Source organism: Natator depressus, chromosome 9 (assembly GCF_965152275.1).
Source record: "Natator depressus isolate rNatDep1 chromosome 9, rNatDep2.hap1, whole genome shotgun sequence".
NCBI lineage: Eukaryota > Metazoa > Chordata > Testudines > Cheloniidae > Natator > Natator depressus.
Window position 1 is genome coordinate 79,595,184 of NC_134242.1, and position 26,429 is coordinate 79,621,612.

Here is a 26,429-nt window from a genome sequence, read left to right on the forward strand (position 1 = left end):
TCATTATACTGCACACCTGAACATAGCCATTATATGAACAACATACCCTCGTATCTCAATGTCTGTACTTTGACCCGTTAACCTTATACCCCCAATCGGGGAGATTGCAGATTATGTATTCCTTACGCCACCCGATCCTAAACCGAATTTTGCATCCCTTGATAATCTGTACCTTATTCCCTGATAACCAGAAACTTCTATGCTTAAACTGTACCGTTTTTTCTTTTTACTTCAACATCATCTCAATAGAATTATTAAATCTACTGCATAGAATGACTCTGCATTTAGCCTCCAGTTTAACTTGTTTGCAGAGAAATAGCACTGGGTAAAACAAACTGGCAGTCTGGAGTAAATACCTTGTGCATCCATTGATTAGCTTTCTTGTATGTGACTGAAAACAATCTCTGATGCAACACAATGAAAAGCTTGCAGCCTGTTTATTGTAAGAGGTGTCAGTCCACCTGAAGCAGAGGGACTTGACAAAGTGATTACAACACATGGCTATTAAGGGAATAAAATTTTCCTAAATCCAGAGGTGATATTTTCCCAAGTCTGTAGAATGTAGATTTTTGTTAGCGTTTAAACACCATGGCTAACAGAATCAATGGTGGGTTTTCTTTAAACTTTTTTGTCAAAACGTTAAGGGCCCAGCATGATCCTCTGCAAATAATTTGGGCAAAAGTCATTTGTATTTTGCAACCATACTTAGATGAAGGTGTGTAACTCTATGGAAAGATCCACTGACTAGCAAGATTCTCTGCTGTAGTTAGGAGCGTCTGTATAATATCTTTCTCTTCTTGCCAGCATGATCAGAAAAATCTGTCTTGCAGCTGAAATCAAGGCCAGGCTGCGCGCAATATGAACACTGTTTTCCCCCATCTATGTAGACAAGAAGGAAAGTTGCTATAGCACTAGGAAGTTATCAGTTGTGCAGGTACGTGGTTCTCTAACACAAGTCTTGGAATTCATCTCCACTCTGCAGCATCGTATCTGTTTTTAGTTTTTAAGCAGTGTGGGTTAGGGCCTGTCTCTGACTGTAGTCTTGCTCACTGGGGCCCTGATCTTGTTTGGAGATTCTGGGTGTGTCTGTACAGGAAAAAAAACTTGGAAAATTAGTACCCACCAGTTACTGCAGACAGGACTTGGATGTTCTCCCATTGTGATATGTAAACCTGCCTTGTATAATGATGTAGACTAGGAGCTCTCTTTTTTTTTAACCATCTCTTATGCTGTTGCCATCAGTTCAGCTTCCCCAATAGTAGCAATGTGGTATTGCTACTGTAGACAGTGCTGCAGACAGCTGCTGATGTCCTAACCACTGGGTTGTATAACTGTATACTGTTGGAGCATGATGACGTATTTAAAATGCTGACTGAGTTTATCCTGCTGAGAGCAGGAAGGCTGGCTAGGGCTCTGGCCTAGGACATGGGGAGACCTTGGGCAAATCCCTTAGCCTCGCTGAGCCTCAGTTCCCCATATGTAAAATGGGGATAATAAAGCTTCCTTACCTCAAGGGGTGTTCTCAGGTTACGTACATTAAAGATTGTGGAGTACTTTGAGATCTACTGATGAAAAGCAGTACGTTAGTAATAGGTATTGTGTATTATTATTCTAGGACAGACAAAATCTAGGCCCCCAAAAAAGCCTAATGTAGCTGAAATGCAGTCTCATCCCACCATGGCTTCTAACCTTCTTCTCTTTCCTTATGGATACTTTTTTGCTCATGGCAACCATATTTCTGGTTTGGTCCTGTGGTTACAGAGTGGGTATACATTGTTGTCAGTGCTGATTTTGAGCCAGGGTGAGCTCTAAAATATTTTTTTTCCTGTCTCCTGCCCCTCCTGCCCCCATTACTATGCAGTGTGCAACAACCGGCATCTCTGTGGGACCAAAACTTTATGCTAACAGTATTTCCAACCCCAATGGCGCATCTTCAGTAGTGTGTTCCTCAGTCGAGTTAGCCTCAACATGAAGAAAATTCCTAGTGAAGATGGAGCTCATCTTTAACTCAGCCTGCTATAGGGGAGGCTGGGATTTACTTTGACCTGCTAATTGGTGTGAAAACTACAAACTGCATTGTCTTCACTAGGAGGATTTTATTTTGTTTTAGTTAATTTGAGTTAACTAAACTCAAGTTGAAAACACATCTTTTTAGGCCGCAGTGGTCAAAAAAACAAGAGACAGAACCAAAAATAATCATGGGATTGGCTTAATAATGAGTTTTAAAAAAAAGGGGGGGGTGCTTTTTATTTGCCTTTTGAGCCTTAAGGGGTCACTCGGGTCATCTTTCAAGATTTTTTTTCACAACCATGAAGTCTAGGATCTCTCTCTTTATTTATTTATATTTTAAGTGAAAGCTGAGATTCTCACATAATGGCAGATCCAGGGACTGGGGCCTTAAGAAAAACACTAAGGCCATGTCGACAGAACAAAATTATGTCAACCTAATTATGTCGGCATACAGCCACCATAGTTGTTAAATCGCTTGTGTGTGCTCACACTTGGCTTCTTTTGTCAGTGGCGTGTCCTCACCAGCAGCACTTGTATCGATTGTATTGTCTATCTGTGGGGCTTTTGAGATGGCTCCTGAAGGCCAGTAATAGTTGACATAAGCAAAGTAGTGTCTGCACTGACACTGCACCGACCTAATTACATTGTCCATGACTCTACGCCGCTCAGGGAGGTGGTGTTACTAAATCAGCATAGAGAGGCACTTATATCGATGGGAGCCAAATTTAAGTGAAGATGCTTCCACAGCTAGGTTGACACAAGACAGTTTGTCTTGCCCTTTAGTAGACCAGGTCTAAATGTCATGAGACTTCTGATAAAATCATTATCAAAACTGGTTTAGGTGGACACTCTTTTAGTAGCAATGGGCTGCCAAGACATTCAAGCATCCATATCCAGATTAGGTTTACAACCTATGTAAAGCTGAGTTGGTGTCTGGATTGAGATTAGATGGTGTGTAATCTTGTAAACGGCTTTCATGAGATTTCAACTGCATCCGCTCCTGACATGGAAAATAGGTTCCTTTACGCTTTGGAACTGACCTGGCATCAGAATTATAGAAGTGGCTTCACTAACTGAAACTCAAATGGGTTGGGATTTGAGAGCCAGTGTTGACCCATCTCTAACTGTTAAGGAGAGCAGAAACTGAGCAGGGCCCTTTCCTATAGACGCTATACAGGGTGAGGCATAGCCCTGTTGACTTGATCACTTGCCACCTTTAGAGCAGAGCCTTCAAACTAGGCACTGATCGTGCTTTATATATGTGTTTCTCCCCCAGGCCGCAAGAGAGAATTTCTTGTAGACTGCCCATGTCCCATGGTTGCCTTAGCTACGAACAACTTCCTGTAGTGTCTGTCTCTCCTGCTGGAGTTAGGAGAACTGCTAAAGTAATTGCAAAGCAACCACCTAAGTGTGATGGGGATTTGGAGTGTGCGTGGGAGGAAGCAGCATGTTCTGAGAAGGTGCAACCTTTGGAAAGTCTCTCTGAGGCCTTGTCTACACTGTCAAGTTTCTGCGCAGCAAAGTAGCTTTCTGCGTTGTGACTCCCAAGGTGTACACGCTGCCAAGCAGTTGCAGTGCTGTTAAAAAAACTACCCTGACGAGAGGCATACAGCTTTCTGTGCCGGGGCTACAGCACCGCGGTGCCAGTGTAAACACTGGTGATTACAATGCTGCGATTGGCCTCTAAGAAGTGTCCCACAATGCCTCTTCTCGCCTCTCTGGTTGTCGGTTTGAACTCTACTGCCCTGCCCCCAGGTGACCAATCATGAGCCCCACCCCTTAAATTCCTTGGGAATTTTGAAAGTCCCCTTCCTGTTTGCTCGGTGACTCGTGCAGTGGTCTCAGTGCATCTTTCCAGGTGACCAGGCCTGCTCCTCGCACCAAGTGATCCCTGGCTTGGAGCAATGCTGAGCTGCTGGACCTCATCAGCATTTGGGGAGAGGAGATTGTCCAGTCCCAGCTGTGCTCCAGCTGTAGGTATTAGGATACCTACAGACAGATTTCATGATGCATGACAGAAAGGGGCCATAACCGTGACACGCTGCACTGCAGGGTCAAAGTGAAGGAGCTGCGGAATGCCTACCACAAGGCGCGGGAGGCAAACCGCCGCTCCGGTGCTGTGCCCACGAGCTGCTGGTTCTACAAAGAGCTGGATGCCACGATCATCTGCAAAGGCAACTGTGGATACTTTGTTGGCTCGCGTGCCAGTCGAGAGTGGACCAAGCCAGGAGGAGGAAATCTTGGACGAGGATGTGGAGGGGGACCCAGAGGCAGAGGATGACTCGGAGGTCAGAGGTGAATTCAGCCAGGAGCTCTTTTCTACCCTGGAGGAGGCTAGCCAGTCACAGCTGTCGGAACTTGGCAAAGTGCAAACAGGAGAGGAGGCCTCTGGTAAGTGACTTTGATTTTGGGAATCGCTGAAGCGAGTTGTTGGGGGCAGGAGGGCTGCAGAAAGCAGGTTTGTGTATGTATGATGCACGTACCACTACCTGCCTAGTCTGAGCGGCGGAGTAGGCTGTTGATTGACTCCCTCGCTTCACGGGAATCTGCCTCAGAGATCGCCATGAAACTTTCATGTTGATACTGGGCAGTTCGCTGCCTCAGGTTCTTTGGCAGAGCTGCTTTGTTTCTTGCCCCATTAAGGGTAACTTTCCCGCGTCACTCTGCCGTCATGGAGGAGGAGGGGAAAGGTTACCATTGATGTACACAGGCGAGCCCCATAGGGCCAAGGCAGAAACTGCAGTCTTCGAGAAGACCCTCCCTTGGTTCCCTGCTCACCCTCAGCAGTGAAAGATCTTCCATAATGAACACAGCCTGTGGAAAATGTGGGGACAATAATGATTATAAGCCTCCCCACACCCTACAGTGCTGGCTCTCCCCAAGAGCCACATGCCCAGACTACAATACGGTTCTGGGACACTATTACCCCTGCCCCTGTGGTTACTCGCTATTTTGGGGGTCTTGTGGCTCATGTCTACTTGCCTGGGGTCAGCCAGTTAGTGACAGGTATGTGAATAGTGGCTGTATTTTAAATCGGTGGTCTGTGTGTTGCAAACAATAGTGCTTCTGTAAAATGTTGCATTTTGGCTTCACAGATGTGGCCTGGGGTGCCCAGCCTCCCTCTTTGTTGTTTCTGGCTGAACGGCTGTGCAGAATTAGTAAGTGGCCACGAAGACCTAAAGAGGACTTCCTTTGTGATGTCACGATGCACTCTGCGGCCGAAAAACAAGAATTGAAGGAGTGGTGGGACAGCAAGAAGAAGGACCAAAAGGAGAACACACTGCGCCAGAACGAAGCCAGGGAGTGGCTCTTAAACATTATGGAGCGCCAAGCAGACATGCTCCAGGTGCTACTAGCACTGCAAACCAACCCTCCCCTCCCCACCCCTCCAAACCAAACCCTCCCCTGCAGCCGCTGTCACAGCTCTTTCCCATGCATCCCCCAGACACCGCCAACACTCTTATCAACCTCCTGGCTCCAGTCTGTACCCTATGCGTTCCACTCCTGCCCCATCGCAGTCCAGCCCTGCGGACTCCCAGTACCCACTGCACTTAACACCCGTCCCTCTGCAGTTTAGCCCTCCTGAAGTACAGTACCTGCTTCACTGTACTCCAAAGGACAAGGTTGCATATGATACCTGGACATACACAAATCTTTAACTGTCCAGGGATCCCACCTCCTCCTGGGACCTTCCCTTCCCCCATCCCCCACAGTGCTGATGGGTTTTGGTTTTTTTTGTGTGGGTCTCTTTCTCTCCTCTGGTGGTTGTTTTTTAATAAAATAATTGTTTTGGTTTGAAAGCAATCTTTATTCCATTAATTGAAAGCAAACGGAACCCTGCAAAGCAACAGGCACTTTTCTTAAAACTTCATAGTGCATTGTCTGCACCAATCACAATCACCTCCTAGCATTACAAGCACTGCACTCCCAAGCATAGCAACAAATATTAGTGGCTTTCAGCTTCAAATTGCTGCCTCAAGGCATCCCTGATCCTTATGGCCCCACGCTGCGCCCCTCTAATAGCCCTGGTCTCTGGCTGTTCAAATTCAGCCTCCAGGCACTGAGCCTCAGCGGTTCACTCTTCCCTTCACAAATATTATGAAGCGTACAGCACAAGGCTGTAAGCATAGAAATATTGTCATCGGCCAGGTCCAGCCTCCCATATAGGCAGCGCCAGCAGGCCTTTAAATGGCCAAAAGCACAGTCAACAGTCATTCTGCACTTGCTCAGCCTGTTGTTGAACCACTCTTTGCTGCCGTCAAGATGCCCCGTGTATGGCTTCATAAGCCATGGCATTAAGGGGTAAGCAGGGTCTCCCAGGATTACAGTGGGCATTTCAACTTCCCCTACAGTGATCTTCTGGTCCAGGAAGAAAGTTCCTGTTTGCAGCTTCCTGAACAGGCCCGTGTTCCAAAGCATGAGTGCGTCGTGCACCTTTCCGGACCAGCCTGTGTCAATGCCTGTGAAATGCCCCCGGTGATCCACAAGCACCTGGAGAACCATTGAGAAATACCCCTTGCGATTAATGTACTCAGTGGCTAGGTGGTCTGGTGCCAGAATTGGAATATTCATGCCATCTATTGTCCCTCCGCAGTTAGGGAAGCCCATTTGTGCAAAGCCATCCACAATATCACGCATGTTGCCCAGAGTCACGGTCTTTCGGAGCAGAATGCGGTTAATGGCCCTGCACACTTCTGTCGACACAAGTCCAATGGTCGACTTTCCCACTCTGAACTGGTTAGCGACCGATCAGTAGCAATCTGGAGTAGCCAGCTTCCACAGTGCAATCACCATGTGCTTCTCCAACGACAGAGCAGCTCTCGTTCTCGTGTCCTTGCACCGCAGGGCTGGGACGAGCTCATCACGTAGTCCCAGAATGTGGCTTTCCTCATGCGAAAGTTCTGCAGCCACTGCTCGTCATCCCAGACGTGCATCGCGATGTGATCCCACCACTCAGTGCTTGTTTCCCAAGCCCAAAAGCAGCGTTCCACTGTGGTCAGCACCTCAAATGCCACCCGCAGTCTCGTGTCGTAGCTGCTACGTGTGGCGAGATCAATGTCAAGCTCCTCTTGCCTTTATAGTTTAAGGAATAACCCCACTGCCACTCGTGACATGTTAGTGAGAGCGAGCAGCATATTGGTCAGCAGTGCAGGATCCATTCCTGCAGACCGAAGAGGCAGAGCACGCAGTACACAAAGCTATTGAAAGATGGTGCCAAATGCGGACAGAAGCACAGGGATTGCTGGGATGCGAAGCAGTGCATCCTGGGGCATTGGGACAGGAGCCAGGATGCCCTGCGACCCCCTCCGCCTTCCCACAGCTCTTAGCGGCAGAAGAGGAAAGGGTGCTCTGTGGGATAGCTGCCCAGAGTGCAACGTTCCGAATACCGCTGCAAGTGTGAACACGCTATTGTGCAGGCAGCTGACAGTGTGAACACACAACAGCAGTTTCCCTTCAGCGCTCTTTGAGCGGCGCTGTAACTGCCGGCGATGTAACTCTGCCACTGTAGGTGTACCCTAAGTTTCATTCCTCCCTTCTCCTTCCTGCTTTGCGTAAATGCGTGCTCCCTAGCATGGTTGGAGTTAACAGGAGGGATGGCCAAAGCATAATAATGTGCATCTCAATAATGTTGTTTAAATAAATTTACCAATGACTTAAGTACGTTTGCAAAGCAACAAGGGAACTCCTACAATGGAACTTGGGTACTGTGTATGTCACAAGTGAATGCTTCAATAGGCCATTATACACACCAGTGAAATTAGCCGGTTAGTGAGGCAGGTCAGTATTTTTTTTCCCTTGCCCCCCGGAGGGGTGAAACTGAGGAACACCATGGTTGACTTGCCTGAGATCACACAGCAAATCAACAGCAGAGCTAGAAATAGCTCCTAATTCCCAGTCTCAAGCTCCAATACTGTACTAAACTGACGAGTTGTACGGTGCAGAGCCAGTTATGGCGTGGCAAAGTGCCCTCCTTTGCTTTCTTTCTGTGTGCATGCTTAGCTACCAGACATGCTGTCTCTGCAGCACAACCGTCTGTAGCAGGAGAGGGGAGGCTGCATGCAGTTTTCAGATCGCTACCTACGCATCACTCTGTTTTGCAATGTTCTCGTAACCATCACTTTAATACAATTACAACCTGCCCCATCTGCTTCTTAGCCATTAATTTTAGTGAGCAGGGTGAACGCCAAGGCTTTTATTAATAATAGAAGCCAATAAAAATGCTGCTTTCTTGCTCCTCCAGTGACTACCCGGTCCCCCAGAGATTCAAGAAAAATCCTTCATCTTCAGGATTTGCCCTCAAGTCATGGGTGTTAGGAGGCCCATGATTTGGGGGGTGTTTTTTCCTCAAACAGGATCTTTGTTTAAATTCGGTGGGGGCCTCAGACCAGAAAAATCTAAGCTGCAGGCATAAAAACCCAGCAGTGCATAACAGTTTTCACTGGATTTATTCTCTTTCTCTCCCCCCGCCCATTCCTGCCCAATGCCAAAAAGAAATATTTTTATTTTGTTCACGTCGAGCCAGCATCAGATTAAAGTCTCCATCTCTGGTGTTTCTGAGATAATCTGATCAGGGAGGTTTTTGTACTGAACTGGTTTTTAATTCTAGCTTTCCTGAAAGATGTTTAAAGACAAGTGAAATCTAGTGCAAATAAAAATCACTCTCTTTATTCAGAGAAACACTGTCATTTTAGTGCTTGTGCTTTAAATTGGTTGTATTTAAGTGTTAAGTGCAAAATGTTGATAGGGAATGTTTTGGAGAATTGAATTGAATTGTATCTGACACTTTAAAAGCAGAAAGGCGCTGAGATCACGGGGACTAACTAAAACTGGAAAGTTCATAGTGACTAAAGTCAGTGCAGTGAGTTTGGTGGGTCTTAGTCCAGTACTCTGGAGATGTGGCCGCAACACACGTGGTCTCTCACAACCACAGTGAGCCAGAGAAAGCAAATCTGTCTCTCCATATGGGAAGTGTTTATACTGAGGAAGTGGTACTCCTGCCTTGAGGATAAAATGGAGGCTTAACAAACTAGCAGTCTGGAAATCAGCATTAAGTTCAAACCCCAGTCATTATTGAGAGGAGAGATGATAAAAAGAACTAACCTATAGAGTGAGTTACAGAGGTCTCACTAGTCAGTGTCCCAGCTGTGGTCATGAATGTGCCTGACCTCTTTGCCTTGTTTCACCCACTCAGGTGATTCCAAGCAAACCATTAATGGTTTCTCATGTCTCTTGTCTTTCTTCCTTTTAGATCAATCATGATGCTTTGGTCCACACGCCCTGAAGAAGACTCTGCTACCAAAGTCTTTATTTCCAGCTAAATATACCTGGCTGTAACAGCTGCCATGGAAACGTGCTGTACAGAGGATGCCGTTGGAACCAGCTCTCCGTCTGTCATCTGCAGGCAAGTTGAGGGAGGAGACCAGAAGCAGGAGGAGAGCAGAGTAGGTGACCGGCCGCCTGAATGGAGCGATGCTTCTGTCGCGGCTGTGGAGCAGGCACCCCCTGGCAAGCTGAAGAAAACTGCCTTCAAGCTCTTTGGGGGGAAGAGGAGCATATGCACCCTGCCAAGCTTCTTTGGAGGAAAAAATAAAGGCCAAGGGAAGGGAGCCTCCAAAAAGGGTCTCAGTAAAAGTAAGACGCACGATGGGATCAGCGACGTTGGGTATGAGGATGGGAAAGGGAGGTTGCGGTTGGACAGCCCCTTGAATGGAGGGATGGACTCGCATCGTCGCCAGCTGCCAAGCTCTCAGAGCGCCCACTTGGCAACAGACGCCAGCATCAAATTTGAGTTTGGCAGGCAGGAGAGCTCTCCCCTGGGGAGTGCCGAGGGCTTTGAGAAAAAGCCCAATGGAGACAAATCGTTGTCCTTCCCTAGACCCAAAAAAGGGCTGAAGGGGCTTTTCAACAGCATCCGGCGCCACAGAAAGAACAAAGCTGCTGAGTCTGAGAAAGTGGAGTGGGCTGCTGATTGCGGGGATGGAGAGCAAGCCAAGAAAACTCAAGGGGCGGGGGCTGAAACCCAGCGAGCCTCTGAGGAGGAGAGTCCAGGAGGCACCCCTTTCCCCGCACCATGCACAGGGAGTTTGGATGGTAATTGCTCACTGAACACAACGACCAACCTTGGAGAAAACACTGACTGGCTCGTGGCTGCTCAAAGTAGCTCGGAAGGAGATGCAGCAATGGTGCCTGTGGGCAAAGACAATATTCTAGATGTGAAATTGGACGCAGAGACTATTGTCTGTGCCAGCTCACCCTACGGTGGCCTCCCTGAAGCACACCATCCTGACTACCCAGACAATGACCCCCCTTCAGTACACTCTGGAGACCAGCTCAGCTTGATCTTTGGAGATGTTACTTCCCTTAAAAGTTTTGATTCCCTCACTGGGTGTGGAGACATAATTGCTGAGCCAGACATCGACAGTATTGCTGAGAGCACGATCTCCATGGAGCGCAGTAGAGATGCTGCCAAGAGAAGCTCATGCCTTGTCACTTACCAGGGAGGAGGGGAGGAGATGGCCACGCCGGAGGAGATAGAGGAGTACCTCCAGCAGCTGTGGGAGGGCACCACCGAGGTGGACAGCCGCTACGAAACCAAGCTGCCTCAGCCCATAAACAGTCCCAAGCTGCAGGGAGTGAATAGCAAGCTGGAGACTTGCGGCTTGCGTGAGGAGGTGGCCCATCTGTACGCTGGAGGTGTGATGGATGATGTAGAGCTCTTAACGCCACCCAGTGACCAGCAAGAATCTGCTCCCAATAGCGACGAGGGTTATTATGACTCTACCACACCGGGGCCAGAGGATGAACTTGGGGAAATCAAGAAGGACCGTCTCCCAAGAGACAGTTACAGTGGTGATGCACTTTATGAGTTTTATGAGCCCGATGACACCCTGATGAGCCCCTCTCTTGGGGACGAATCCTTATTTGAGAGCAAAGCATCTCATCCAGAGATCTTCAGCCATTTCTTAGACTTTGCTGTCCCTGCCGAAAAGAACCTTATTCAGATGATGGGGCAGAGCAGTGGAGTGATGGAGACTGAGGAAGAGAGGCTGGCTGCTATTCAGAAACAGCTGCTGTATTGGGAGCTTCAGAGGGAACCAGTTGCAAAACTGCTGGACGTCCCCAGCAAAGAGAAATGTCCCAGAGACAAGCAATACATTGAATGTAATACTAGAGCAGCCAAATTGATTGGCAAAAATCAGAGTTGCCTTGGTAGTGAGCAAATTGCTTCTCCAGTTTTGAGCAGAAATGTAGATGCTGGGATTTCAGTGTCCGAACTGGAAAATCCTGAGTGGAGGGACTTTCAAGGGACACTGTGCCCAGAAAGGTATTACAATGGCCAAAAAGCCCAAGGAAGTTGCCTTATTCAGCTCATGAAAAACAACTCTGTGTTTGATTCTGATTTGGATCATGCAGTGTTTGGGGAACTACGTAGCTTAGTCCCAGCCAAAACTGTGACTGTGACCTATCCCAGCTACAGAACACATGACCCCGATAGCTGTTTGCAAAATGACCACCACAGCAGAGTGGAAAACTGCCTCAGGGAACCCCAGACAGAAAGTGAATGTGAACCCGAGCAGGCTGTTAACTTCTCTCAGGCGCTGGTTGAGTTCACTAGCAGCGGCACTCTCTTCTCCAGCCTTTCTGAAAGCCTTGGTAGCTCTGATTCAGGTTCTTCCTTCACTCAGAACCTTTCTGTCCTTCCAACCATGGTCACTTTTGACATAGTGGATGTGGAGCAGGAAGGCGAGGGAGAATGTGAGCAGCATCTGGAGATGAACGCTGACGAGGACATTGCTGCATCCTTTGAGGCCTTTGATGACAGCTACGTGCAAAAGGAGTCCTTTGCCGAATGTGATGAACGAATGTTCCCGGGGTATCCCCAAGACTCTTTCCAGAGCTGTAACTGGGGTGTTGGCAGCCTTCCCCGTCATTTGCGCCTGCATGGCTTGAGCCCCTCCCTGCCAGCACCGCTCTCCATCAACAGAAGAAGCAGGTCACTTGACACGGAGAGCTTGGAGTTGGAGCTTGCAGATATGCCTCTCTCCAAGAATGGCCTTAAGCCTTGTCAGCTCTGGTCTAAATGGGACAGTGGCAAGAAGGACTCTGTCCCCAGGGTGAGCAGAAGCAAGGAGAGCATTCAGCTGTCTCCTTCCGAAGGAGGAGAAGCTGATGGGGTACTTACCTGGCCAGGGTTGCAGCATGTGGAGTACAAAGCCGAGCTTTCCTCAGGGGGAGAGAAACCGTGGAGCTGTACTCCGACTGCAAGGGCTGCCGTTGTCAAAGGCAGCTGGGATACATCTGAGCAGTCAGAAGCGGATTCCCGTTACATGTCCCTTGGATGGAGCAATGCCAGGGAGACTCCGGACAGGATGCCCCAGGATACTGGGGCCAGTAATCTAATGCTTCAGATGCCTAGACACATGGTCAGACCATCCAATTTACCTCTGCAGACTGATACAAGAGAGGCCCAAGAGGTGTCTAGCTCCTACAGGTATCCTAGAGAAAATATGGCCAAAAAACTGGCTTGCGTGCTATCTTTGGGAGAAAAAGGGGCTGACTTACCTCAGAGCTTCGCTTTCACGCAGTCCCCTGATAAATCGGCAAAGTGCAAACTTGCTGGCATTACACAAGGAACGTTCCAGTTTCACGATGGCACTGAGACCTTAAAACCTTCAGATTGCTTTGCTGAATGTTATGGAAGCTCCAGTACAGACCTGCTGAAAGGGGGACCCGTACATGGGAACACGCTGCCCGTTAGCTGTCAAAGCACTACAGTGAATGTAATGGTAGCCAAATAGCTAATACTGGAGGGGTGAGGGGGGCAGCCAAGGGTTAACTTTCAGGGAGGGGTGGGGTGGCGGGAGGGGGAAGATATACTTCAGTGTGTGGTTATTCATTTAGAATTGGTCCAACAAAGATTAACTCTTCTTTCTTTCAGTTGCAGTTGGGTGCAGTATGTAGTCACTCACAATGCTGCTGATGTTCTGCACTGCTGTGGGTGCTCTATTGTGGTTTTGTGTAGGCCACGTCCTAGCGTAGACTAATGCTTGAGGCACCAGTGTTTGTCAGTGTGAACCACCACTCTGTTGACTATAATAAACTGTGCAGAGTGAGTATCAATACATAGTGCAGTTGCTGTTGGAATAAAATCTCCTGGAAATAGACTCCCTGTTCAGGCTAGTTTTCTGCTGATCTATTTAAAGGAACGCCATCAACTACCAAAAATCATAACTCTGAATGTTTTTAACACGAAATGGCTGTAAATTGTAGCATAAGAGGGATGATAGATAAATATCTTCCCAGTGTGTTTGCTTTGTGCATTTGGCAACACTTGATACACACTCAGATTTGTGGTTTCACATGTGTGGTCATTTCCCCCCATTTATGTGGAACTTTCACACAGTGACATGGGAAAAAAACAGGAAAAAGTGGATGTAAAACTACAGATTGGCAGGGGACTTGAGACAGGTGCAGTACCTGAAACTATTTAACAATTAGAGCAATATTCAAAAGGAATGAAAGCTTTTTGTTACTATTTACTTCTTGTGAAGCTTCTTTTTGACAACTTTTGGAATGTTTTCTCCACTTTCTCTCATCACCGCACCTTCCCACTGGAAAAGTGAGAGAGAGTATGGCATGTGCATATCATGTTTCTCCCCACCAAAGCAAAAATCATTCAAAAAGGGAAACATTTCAAACCAAACCAAGAACTTTCCTGTAGATTTTCATTTTGGTCAAAAAGATGTTTTCCGTTGTGTGAAGTAGTGGGGAGGGAGTTTTCTAACCAGCTCTATTTTTAATTCACTTTATTTACACCCCCTCTCCAAAAAAAAAAGCAACCTACATGTTGATGGTGTCCCTTTAAGAATAGAATGTCAACAATACCCTTATTTCTTTGGAGTGATCAAACTTCATGGTATATCATGTTCAGATGAAATATTTTTCTTATGTGCTTTGCCCCAGCTCCCTAAGACATGGGACATGATTAATATCTTTTATATAAGCTAAATTGGATCACACCTGTAGCTGTTAAGTTGCAGATGTTAATGCTTTTCTTCAAAAGGAAGTTTTGTGTTTTGGATTTTTATTTTCTTTGCATAAATTCATACGAGGAAAGTATTCTGTTAATTGGAATACAGGATGTAATGCAGCCTAAATTAGGCTTCACAATTTCTCTTTCTCCCGTCTGGAGGAAACAACAAAGCTGGACATAGTGCCACCCTTTTGCTCCCACACCTTGCAGGGGAGATGGAGGAAGTAGCAAGCTGCGGAGATGCACTTTACTCTTGAGAGTGGGCTGTTTGCATTGACAAAGCTCTTGAAAGCACCTGTTTCGGGCTATTGGAGCAGAGCACATGTCTTCACCCAAGGAAACTCCTTTGTCCTTGTCAGTCTTAAATACATGATTTCAGTCTCTTATATAGATCTCTTTTCCTCTTAACTGGGTCTTGCTGAGTCTCTCCATGCCTCAGTCGAGGTTTATATTCTTGGACTTAATCTGGTTCCTGGTGGACGACAGTGCACTAAAAAAATTGCCCTTTCCTGGTTTTTTTTGTTTGTGATGCAGAGAGACTTTCTCAATGGTTTAAAAATAAAATTGCAAAATTTTAAACTAGAAATATCAGATCCTCCTCTTTCTGCCTCCTTTTGGCAAAATCTGTGGAAGATCTAAATAGTGATGTCCCACATGTATCTGTCTCTCACATACTCTCCCCAGCTAATACTGATTCTGAAATGTGCATAAATTCCAGTCACATCAGATAACCAGGCTACAACTCTTATCCCATAACCCAATTACAAATATGTTTCCAATTTGTAGTGTAGACTGGAGCTTAATGGTTTTGTATACCCAGGCTGAAAGTCCCATCTATAATACACATTTGAGTCATGTTCCTAAGTGGATTAGCAAACATCTGAATTGTAACCAGGTTTCTCCACTGTCACTGTATTTACAGTGTTGCCAAGGTATGAAATGCTGATGCCTCCAGCAAAGAAAGAGAAGCGGTGCTCTGATACTTCAGTGGAAAAGAGAATATAAGATGCTGTCTTTATACATTCATATAGAGCAGCGAAGGGCAAAAACATGCTTGCTTTTTGTTTGGCAATTGACTTTAATTAAAAAAAAAAAAAAGGAACTCAAGACCAAGAACACCCATTTCTGTGTTGTACCTGGATTAACTCTCCATTCCTCAGTATTATTGCATTGGTAACACTGTGCGAATGTTACCATGTAGGGCACGTTGTGCTACATTCTTCTCCCTTGCAATCATGCAACCCTCTAGAGGGGTGTAGGATTGCATAGAACAAATTCTGCTCTTAGTTACAGTGAAACCCCACCATCAGTAATTGAGAGTTTATTCATCATTGCACTGAATTTCTGATCTTGGTGTGTCAGTCTGACTTAATCCTATGAAAAGCCTAAGAGATAGCGGACAAAGGGAGCCTTGTTGGCTTCAAACTCGCTGGCAGAACCTCCTTTCCTGATTCAGGAATAAATCACTATTTAGCATGAGCTTAAGTCCCTTTGACTTCAATGGGGCATAAGTATATGTTTAAGTACTGTCCTAAATGAAGGTCTAGGTGCACTAATCATCAGAATCTCTACTAGGACTTACTAGATGTGGCTGAGTCCAGATCCCAACGTCGTAACTCAGATCTGTTTCTACCTACTGCCATTCAGAAACAAAATGTTTCCAGCGTGATCCAAGACATTACTCCACAGAAAAGTATTTGTAACATTCACTCTTTCTCTTGCTCTGAGCAAGTCTCTTACGCTAAATTTTTGTTTTTGTTCTGAGTATGTCACCAAAGACCTCTTGTGGGTGTGGATTTTTGTTTTGTGCTTTTTGTTTTTAAATGGTGCAGCCTTTGCCAAAGTTTTGGTGAAGCATAAATGTGACAGTGCTAAAAAGAATGTTCACTTACGAATGCATGTCTCTAATAATAAGCATTTTGGCTGTAGGTACGTGATGGGAAGACCTATTGTAAACTGTTTCTATAAACTAATGTGAAGGCAATACAGCTAGGACTTGATAATCTGACTTTATACCAAAGGTTTTTCTTCCATTTTTTCATAAATTCTTAATTTGATTTGAACTCCAACAGAGAAAATTGATAAAATTATGTATTTCTAAAGCATTTTAGTGCTAATTTGCTGGGTTATTGGAGTATTCTGCCCCATTAAGAAATAAGAATTTTCAATATTCTAATTAAATTTTTAAAATACAACTGGGAAGGGGACATAATACTATGAGGTTTAATCTACAGTGCTCCTAAAACTCCTGTCTATTGAGGGGAAAATAGGACCAGTCCTCCATGGTGATAAAACTTCTGGTAGAAATAATCTTTTAAAAAAATTGGACTATAACTTTTTAATTTAAAAAAGCTGATGGTTTGAAATGACAAAAAGTAACTTCTTAAGTGCTTATTAATAAAACCAAAAGTTTCAGATGCTCACTTCAAGTTCCAACTTATTTTGAGCTTTGTGGTAGGGAAAGGAATTAAATTGACAATGGAATTGCAAGTTCTTACTTCAGCAGAGATCTCGGGGAACCCACTACAACTTCTCCGGTCATATGTCACTAATTTCATTCAGCTCCAGAGCATATGCTATGGGTAAGGTCACTGGTCTTTCTCCTGCCCCTTTATTTTAAGGGAAGCCTTCCTAACCTCATGGTAGAAACACCAGCTGTTTCAATTACAAACCTTATTTCTCTCCCCTCTCCCACCCAGTGGCTCCCCAAAAATAGATCTTTACAAAAATGGGACAGATTAAGGATGGAGTTAAGGATTAAGATTAAGGATTAACTTCTGATTTCCTAGCTTGTCTGTTGATTACTAAGCATGCATAGTAGCTGCTTTTAAAAAAAAGTTAAACACCTGTGTCGTTTTTAAAAAAAAAAACCAAAAACTAATGGATTGACCAAAGGAATGATACACCCTCTGCTGGTTTTTGTAAGGTGGGGCACTCTGACACCACAAAAAGCTTTTCTTGGTTGTGGGGATTTTGGGGAGGTGTGGGGTTTGGCTCTTTCACCCTGCTTGACTTACAGCATTTATAAATAAAATTGCAATTAAGGTCCATGGCCAAAATCTTCCGACCTGGGTTCTTCCTGTTAGGCACCTAACTAAGAATGGTCTGACTTCTCAGTTAGTGCTCATCATATTACAGGATCAAGCAATCATCCCTTTACCTGGTGGAAGTTAGGCATCCAAATTGGAAAATTTTAGCCTAGGTGTTCAATGAAAGTGGTGTCTGAGTCAGTAATTAACTGTCAGGCGCAGCCAATTGTCCTGCCAAGGCATTAAAAACAGCAGGACTTCAGTACACATGGCATTTGCACAAAATGTCTTGCCCTTACATGGTGAACTGTGGCTATTGCACATGCAATCTAAACCACTGACATTCAGGTCAGACTACCAAGTAATTCTGTATTGCATCTGGGATTTTTTTTATACATAAGAGAGGTCAATTTTATCTATTTTTGTATAGTTTTACATTTTATATTCATAGGGGAAATTTTATGGACTCTTCTTTTACTCGTGTGTCACGATGCCGTGGTGCGGCTTACAGTGCTGACGAAGAAAAGGCAATCGCTGCTGCCACCACCTGTGTGATGAAGAAACCATCGCGCTTCTCTGCTACACGCTGAGGGCTAATTCTGAAGCTCGGAAACCGCCCCCCTTCCTGCCATCCACACGTTCCATGGACACTACTTAGATCTTCTGACACCAGAATGTCTCATCTGTCAAGTGCTGTTTTTAGCTTTGTTTTTAATTCCAGTCTGTGGACTGTCTCTGCCTCCTCTCTGAAAGAATCACTGACTGTCTTTTAAAGCTAGAAAACAATGGTGGGGGTTTTGTGTGTGTTTTTTAATGTTTTTTACTTTATCCAGCAGTGGCCATTTTTGATACCTAAATAAGCTCTGGAAGGGAGTTCTGTACTTTTAAGGACCTGCCCATCTGGGAGGGGAGATGGTGGGGCATTGGCCAGTGAAGCTGTCAGGAAAACCAAGGCAAAGCTCCTGTTCTATGGCTGACAACAGTATGGGCTTGGCTGGGGCTGAACATTCATCCTGAAGAGCGGGTGTCCTGGGTCTTAGCCAAGTCTGTAGTAGTAGTGCTGCTTGTTCTCTTCAGCCTTCTTCCCTCCAGCCAGGAGGCAGAGAACAGGAGTGTCTTCACACTTAGGTTTCCTCAAAGGGGAAGAGGCTGTCGTTGTTGGGCCAGGCAGTGAAGGAGGCAACTGCATCCCCCTGGCCCTGTTCCTCCTGCTGGGCTGAGCAATGGGTGCTGCCCCCCCACTAATTCTAACCCATCCGCAGGAGTGACATCTCCTGCTGCCTGCTTCCCTACAGGGCATGGAGCATTACCTGTTCCCAGCATGATACAGAGCAGCTGCTCCACTGGGTGTCCAGCCAAAATGGGACTAGTCAACTGCCTCACCCTAGCTCCTGGCTCTTCCTAACTCTCCTGCCTCCTTAGCACCACCACCAACTTCATTCCTCAGCAATCACCAGAACCCTGGCTGCTTCTCAGCATTGTCCAGGGAAATCTTTACAACCCATGGCAACTATGACGCTAATTTTAAGGGCCCTATTGGCTAGTGGCTGGTCATGGTTTAAAGGAACATTGTGAGTAAGCAAAGTTCTGAAATTTCATTGTTAATGTGCTTGGGATTTTTTTTTTTAGACTTCAATTCAACGTTTGATTTCCTCTTCCCCCACCTTGCAGGATTTGCAACCCAAGCACAGTGGCATGGAGTATGAGGCCCAGAAAGTGAAATGAGCTAGGAGCAGGGAGTGAATAGTCAAAATTTATGTTCACTGCTGAGCAAAAAGCAAATGAAATGGTGGAAAGCTAAATTATTAACGCTGAACGTAGAGTTTTGTTTTAAATTTGAAAGTGATGGCAACACAGGTGGAGATACTTGGCTGTGCATGGGGTTTGTGTCTTTAATTAAATGACTCTTAACCTGACAGTGTTCCTGTTCATTATTGTGTGTGTGGTTTTTGTTTTGTTTCTTTTGAGTTTTGCTTCTGTTACTGAAATGCAGATTGGGTGTAGGGCTGCGCTGCTAACATTCCTGGGGCATTTTGACCCACGCTTGCTTTTAACATTCCCTGATTCCCCCCGCCCTGCCTTAATTCTGAAGGTATTCAATCTTATGCAGTTATTTGTAGTGTCTGCTAAGCTGTATTTAGGCAGTGCAGCTCACTTTTCCCTGCAGATCTGTGTTATTCTAGAAGTTAGAAAGGGAAAAGACCCATTCAGTTATCCACCCCATCTCCCTGCCACTATCGGATAGTTCACTGCGATGCATTCTCTATAGAGTCCTTGTCCTTAGACATTCCATTGAGATGGAAAACTGCTTGTTCCTCCTTCTCTTCGGTCCCCACCACTCCTGTTTTGTCACTCTATTGGCAAGCAAACAAAAACAAATGGATAAGATTGTTTGGGCAAAGAGGATAATTGAGGGATAGAGGGAGGCACATGTCAGTTGTAAAGAAACCAACCTTTTCGAAACTTCCATCAGTTCTGCTTAAGGCACTAGAGGATCTCCCCTTCATGCATGTGGCAGAAGTAAGTCACCTGTTTCCACATATAATAACTTCAGAACATTACAGACTGGAACCCTTATATGTTCTGCACAGCTTGAGCCAAGGGAAGGCATCTGGCATCTCCCCTACCCCTTTCTTGATAGCCAATTGTTTCATGTTTTCTTTTTTGTCCTTGACACGACTAGTTATTAAACTTTTTAATGTATTTACTGTGTTTTAAAATGAATGTTTCTTTCACTGAATTCTAATGAATAAACTTCAGGTTTTTAGAGGACACGCATTTTCATTGGTGTATTTTGTTTGTTTTATTGCTCAGTCAGATCTGTGTGTTTCTTTGGTATTACGATTGAAGGGGAAAAGGCTTTTCAAAGTAAAGTGGAAAGTGTTTGGGAAGAGTGTTTTTTAAAAAAATAATGGTCTGAGCCCAACTCGCTTTGGCTACTTTCAAACACTTAATGTACCCAGCCAGATTACTCTGCCATATTAAATTAGCTCTGCAAAATAACTATAATTGAAAGCACTGGATCTAAAAGTCAGATTTTCTTGTTTTTTTTCCCTAAAGTACTCTGTACTACTGTTGCTCTTCACAAGCAATAAGCAGGAATTTCATGTGTTTATGAAGAGAACACATCCCTTGATTTCATCAACCGAATAATTGAAAAATTGCTCTTTCATGGACATACATGGAAGGCACTGACCCTTGTTTCCAAGTAGAAGCACAGAGATTCATAGGAACAGCTCTTAAGTGTTGTGATTTCTTACTACTGGAGTGTCAGTGAGCAAATTTTGGGAAGCTGCTCACCAGCTTTATCAGCAATAGAAGGAGCAAAATGAACACTTTGTCTCCTCTCCTGCCCCTTTAGCACATGCACATCAGTCACAAATGTTTATTTTGCAAACAGTTTTTCTTGACTGATTAGAAGGTACAGTATAGGGAAGAAATGGGTTGAAAGAATCACTTTAATTTGTATGAAAAAGGACCTTGTGACCCATGAGTTGTGCACTGGTTAAAATATTTGCTGCCTAATAACCTTATTTCAGAATGAGAATACCCTATCTCAGTATAATTACACTGCTGTAATAATGCTGGTAGATTTCCTTGTGTAGAGAAGTCCTAAAGCTGCATGTCTGTTGTTCCCCCTCTCCCAGGCTGTGGCCAAAACACTGCAAAGTCTAGAGAGTTCCCTCATCTTCCATGCAAAGGAGTGTGCTATTAAATGTGTGTCAAATTCTATGGTATTGATGGAAGCTGTAGCTTGCCAGAGCTAGTAGTCAATAGGTATAGACAGAAGGACTATTTCATCAGATCCTGAACTTTAGCTAATGGTACCTCTGACGTTGTCTTCTTGTGATGACATTCATGTACGTGAACTCTTATTTGAGAATGGAAATTGCTAAAGCTGTGTGTGTGTGTGTGTGTGTGTGTGATGGGGGTTATGTAGCAGGGGGTGCCATTCAATTTCTGCTCCTAATGATGTTTGTCTTCCAGTTTTAAAGGGCTGTTTAAAGGAACAGCATCTGTTCTGAAATGCTGTGCTTCTGCTGCACGCTGCTCTGTCTGGTCACTGGTTACTGCCTGGTGCTGGCCACTGTCATGGCCAGTGTTTTGAAGGTGAAGTTTCGAAGGCTCACTAGCAAAACATTCTGAGCCTGCAAATGGTAACCTAAGGCACATGGCAACAGTAAATCAGGCCCCTGGGGATGTGAATCAGCTTGATTTCATTCAGGGGCCATCTTACTATTAGCTGGACAATAGCTTACTTTACAGTAAGTAAAGCATGTTAAAAGACTAACTCGGAGGTTGAGCCTTACACCTGAAGAGCTAAGCAAGGAACAGGTGGAGAAAAGTAAAACTCATGGAGCATGGATATGAGCAGTGGTAGGGTGTGTGGGCAGGTGATTGGACTGACAGTCTGCAATTATCTTTCAGAACTACCACAAAAAGAATGCCATGGGGATGTTCAGTCCTTGTCCAGGACAGACTGTTTTGATTGAAAAAGGTATTTGTTTAGCTCAAATGATAGAGGCCTGCGCTTTTGATGCTGAAAGTCTGGAGTTTGATTCGCACTGACAGCCTCTGATTGGAGGTAGTTATGCAGAGCTGTAGTTGCATGACTGGGCTCAGCAATATGAGGGGTACAAGAGTGCCCCCAAAATCACAGGTGGACATTTCGTGTGGGATCCTGCCAGTAACTCAAGATACTGTTTTGGAAGCTGCTTGTGTAACACAGGGTTTTGTAAAGTCTCCCAATCATTTTAAAATGCACCAAACCAATTAAAAGAATAATCCCCATCTCACAGGAGAGGGACTGAATTTGTAAAGAGACATAATTATCTGTAATGTATGACAAGCTGATACATTTAGTGTCACCAGAGCAGTTGTCAAGGGAGACGGGGCTTCCCAGGGTACTGGCTTGGAAAACCATCATTGGAAAGTCAAGACTATTGATTATGCTAAGGAGAAGTCTCAACCTTCATCTATTGCAGATCAGAATGGTCACTACACTGTGTGCGTGCATTTAATCTCGGCTATTAATAATGCTTCTCTTTCGCTGTCCAGAAGCGCCTTAAAGAAACAATGTCCTTTTTGTAGCACTGAAAATTGGTTTTTTTTTTTTTATACTACTTGAATGGTTGAAGGTTGGGTGTCCTTTTATCTTTTCTCTGTTTTGGCTTTCCACTGAAAGGAATCATTCACTTGTGTATTTGCACCAGATGTAAACAAAATTGGCAAGGGACCTTTAAGACAATCCCAGGGTCCCTGTTACAATAGTGTTTGCCTCTTTATCTAGCAATCACATAATGGTTGGAGCAGCTTGCTCCTTAGAGGATTTATGAGTGTCAGGCCCAGATATGATCCTTATTTATTTAAGATGCAAACAGGATTTATCATGGCAGTTGACTTTGATCAGGGACCAACAGATGTGCACAATGATTGGTTACAGGTAAAACTGCTCAGTACTAGATTAGCAGATGCTCCGCTAACCCACCATCTGTTCTCTTTCTTTGTCCATGCCATGTTGCCCTGGAGTGGGTGTCTGTAACCAATTAGAAACTTTAATGCACATAGAAATCAAAATATTCCCAGCTTCATGTAGATCAGCAATATTTACACTTAATGAGAGGCAGTGGGGAAAATACCAACAGGATGACCAGTCCTTAAAAATACCATTTATTCTGATAACTAGGAAAGCAACACTCTTAATGATGAGCTCGTGAGTTCAGGAATAATTGCAAACTTATGAGTCCTTATTTAATCTCCCCTCTGTTCTCTGCTTTGAATCTCTGCATTTAGGATGTGGCTTCTTCATTTATATGAAGTTACATTAGACTCTCATTCAGCTTTTACCTTTGCTCTAGACTTATTTGCATAGACTTCTAAAGAGCAATCTGGGCAGAGCAGTACAAACACCCTGTGAGCTTTGGATGGACATAGCAGAGAAAGACAATGTTCTGCCAATACTTTAAGGGTCTACTCCATGAATTTCTCTCCCTGGCATAAGAAAGACTCCATGTACATATGCTGCAGAAGGGAAGGACGGTTTAAACTCCCTTACGTTTTTCCATTTAAACAAAAACGTGTTCTCATTTCCACAGCCAAGGAGGGAGGCAAGATCTCTTGGACTCCTAGATTTTAAGGCCAGAAGGGACTATCATGATCATCTAGTCTGAGCTCCTGCACATTGCAGGTCACAGAACCTCATCCATCCACTCCTGCAATAGACCCATAACCTCTGGCCGAGTTACTGAAGTCCTCCAATCTTGATGTAAAAACTTCAAGTTACAGAGAATCCACCATTTATTCTAGATCAAATCAGCAAGTGATCCATGCCCCACACCGCAGAGGAAGATGAAAACCCCACAGGGTATCTGCCAATCTGACCTGGGGGAAAATTCCCCGCAGACTCCAAATAAGGTGATCAGTTAGACCTACCAGCCAGACATCTGGGAAAGAATTTTCTGTAGTAATTCAGAGTCCTTCCCCATCTAGTGCTGCATCCCTGATGGCTGGAGATATTTGTTAATAGCAGTCATGGACGGGGCATATGCCATTGTAGCGAATCTGATCATACCATCCCCTCCATAAACTTACTGAGCTCAGTCTTAAAACAAGTTAGTGTTTTGCCACTCCCCTGAGAAGGCAGTTCGAGAACTTCATTCTTCTGATGGTTAGAAATGTTCTGTCTAATTGGCAGACAACTCTCACTTTCTGTTGATAAACATAGTGGATGAAATCCTGGCCCCATTGAAATCAACGGGAATTTGACTTGACTTCCATGGAGCCAGGATTTAATCCAGTGAGTGTATTTCTAGTATAGCCTTCTGTTCAACTTGTATGATTAGAAACGGGAGGAATGGTAGAAGACCTCATAGGGATGACTGGGAATATTCCCCTCCCGGAAGTCTTTTGAGAATTCCTGATGCTTGTGAAATCTGATCATTTCTAAGGCATAACATTCACTTCAAAAGAATGTGTATGAAGCCTGAGGATAAATAATCTAGCAGTATCCAAAATGAGGAGGAACTTGAACAGAGGAAGAGGCCTTCCATTTGGTGGAGAATTTAAATAGGGGCCACCTGATAACTCCACCACATCACTGCTGTCCTGGTTAATATTCAACCACAGAGTTAGTAGGTTGGCCTGAGAAAACAGCTGGTAAGTATCATAGAGGCAGGAGCCTGAGAACAACCTATGGATGTGAAGTACATGCCTATGGCTGATACGACTTTTGCAGATACTGAAGCAATTTAGATGCCGAATTTTCCTGCACATCTTGGTCTCTCAAGACTTCTCAGTGAGAATATTGATAAATTGGGTTAATGCCAGAGGGGAAAACCAGTTGGTGGTGGTCCTGCTTTGAGCAGGGGGTTGGACTAGATGGCCTCCTGAGGTTTCTTTCAACCCTGATCATCTTCTATGATTCTATGAAAGGAGCAGTGAAAGCAACGTAGGAAGAGGTGCCATCAGTTAAACAATGTTTATGTTGAAGGTGCATCTGGTGCCAAAGAGAAGCAGTTGCCAACAGTTTGCTAAGCAAACTGCAGAATAGACATTTATTACTGGCTTTGTCTATCGTCTTGGAACAGACAAGAAAATGGTGCAGGTTAAAGACCAAAGGTAGAGAAGGGTTTGGCAGAGACAGGTTTGTTCTGAGCACTGGAATGGGAGTCAGGAAGGTTCCAATCCCAGCTCTGCTCCTGATGCCATCTGTGTGTGGTGGGCAGGTTACTCTCTACTCAAGGCCTGGTTCCCCTTCAGACAGGGCTGATGCTGTTTACCTCAGAGGGGAGCTGTGAAGATTAATTAGCTAATCTATGTAAAGTGCTTGGAAGAGGAAAAGTGCTGTATTACTCTGATGAGGAGGCTTTCAAGTCATTGAAATTGAGCCACTCACATGACCCTTCCCTCAAATGGATCAAAGAAGGAAGTTACAAAGGAGGCACCTGAGACCAGATCTTGAGACGGACTCAGCACCACTCAAATATTTGGGCCAGCAGGGAGGGGATAGGTCATCAGCTGAATATTTATCCCTTGGGACCAATGTCTGTAATAAGTTATGTGTGCCCTGCTGTGATCTAATTAGGCTTAATTGAATTGAAGAAAAATAAAAGGAAGAGGGCAGAGGGCAGGCAACAACTGGCATTGACTGATGAGGTACAATTATGTTTTTTTTCCGTTTCAAATGAGTGCAAGATTTGAAACATAATCAGCTGTGAGAATTAAATACTAAATTGTGTTGGGTAGATCGCTGACAACAGCCTCTCCTCCATCCCTCAGGTACAAGGGGAAAAGGACACAAACCTCTTCTGGAACCACATCTTGAAAGCTATCATTCAGGGAGGAATCTCCACTTCTAAAGAAAATGCAAGCTCCTTTCGGTATGCTTGGCCTGAGGAGGAATTAAGGGATATGTTTCCAGGCCTGAAGTTCAAATTTGACCTTTTCATTCGTCAGACTTTTTTCCTTTATCACTTAACAGTGATTTACAAAAAAAAACATATGAGAGGAATTTGGTGTTTCTAATCTGTTCTGAGAGAATCGGATAATGTAGCAGCTGGGCAGGCACAGAGCGGTCAGTTTTGCTTGGATGCATCGTCTCCAAAAATAACCCCCAAGTCTGGCCATTAAATTGCTCTTTCTAATGGGTTTTCTGTTGGGATGGATTAGGTGAGTTCTGTTCCAGTGTATTAAACAGCAAAAGGAAGCCACTTAGTACACTACAGAGTCTTTTTAACCCCTTGGAGACTGAGAATTTATTACACTGGGAGCTCTTCCTGTCTCCGGTGTACTTATAGATCTTTGATAAAATTTTGAAAAAAGCACTTAGGTGCTTTTGAAAAGTTACATTTTCAGAAGTGACTTAGGCCTGGATCCTCACAGCAGCCTAAGACGTCTAGGGGCCAGCTTTTTAAAGGAATAAATGCTTTTAAAAATCTGGCCCAAAGTCACTTTTGTAAACAGGACTTAGGCTCCTAAGTCACTAAGGTGCTTTTGTCTATACCAGAAAACCGCCAATATAGATGCACTTACACCACTATAAGCAAGGGTTACATTGGTTTAAATGCATCTACATTAATTAGGGGTTTAGATTGATTTTTAAAGAGCTTTAGTTAAATCTATACAACTTTTCTAGCATATACAAGGTTGTAGTTACACAACAGCTTCCGTTCTAACCTTGTTTTGGTATGTTCATAGCTCTTCTTTTGGACTGAAATTTTCTGGATTTGTTCTCTGTCCAAGAGCAAGCTTTCTTTTTCTTTTTGTTTTGTAAAGTATGAGCAAATTATGGATGATAAAGCTTACTCTAGTGGTATCTTTTGGTTTCCATATATTTCACCTTTTGCATGTCTGATAAC

The 26,429-nt window shown here is 44.6% G+C and overlaps 1 protein-coding gene across 5 annotated transcripts; it reads left to right on the plus strand.

Annotated features, from left to right (window-relative positions):
* The first annotated feature begins 345 nt into the window (after window positions 1–345).
* AMER1 (APC membrane recruitment protein 1) lies at window positions 346–25,619 on the plus strand. Of its 5 annotated transcripts, XM_074962405.1 has the most exons (5): window positions 346–934; window positions 3,287–4,401; window positions 5,106–5,356; window positions 9,260–12,791; window positions 25,351–25,619. In XM_074962405.1, exons 4-5 carry the CDS (start codon window positions 9,354–9,356, stop codon window positions 25,594–25,596), a joined length of 3,684 nt encoding a protein of 1,227 aa, XP_074818506.1. In that variant the 5' UTR covers window positions 346–934; window positions 3,287–4,401; window positions 5,106–5,356; window positions 9,260–9,353; the 3' UTR covers window positions 25,597–25,619. The 5 variants fall into 5 exon arrangements, with proteins under 5 accessions (XP_074818506.1, XP_074818505.1, XP_074818507.1 ...); XM_074962404.1 differs by lacking the exon at window positions 346–934 and having other exon boundaries at window positions 2,861–4,401; XM_074962406.1 differs by lacking the exons at window positions 346–934; window positions 25,351–25,619 and adding an exon at window positions 17,525–17,671 and having other exon boundaries at window positions 2,863–4,401.
* The last annotated feature ends 810 nt before the right edge of the window (window positions 25,620–26,429 follow it).

Coding starts and splice junctions, on each gene's coding strand:
- AMER1 (XM_074962405.1), top strand. CDS start 9,354: ATGGAAACGTGCTGTACAGAGGATGCCGTTGGAACCAGCTCTCCGTCT. Junction 12,792..25,350: donor GTCAAAGCACTACAGTGAAT/GTAATGGTAGCC, acceptor TCCATCCCTCAG/GTACAAGGGGAAAAGGACAC.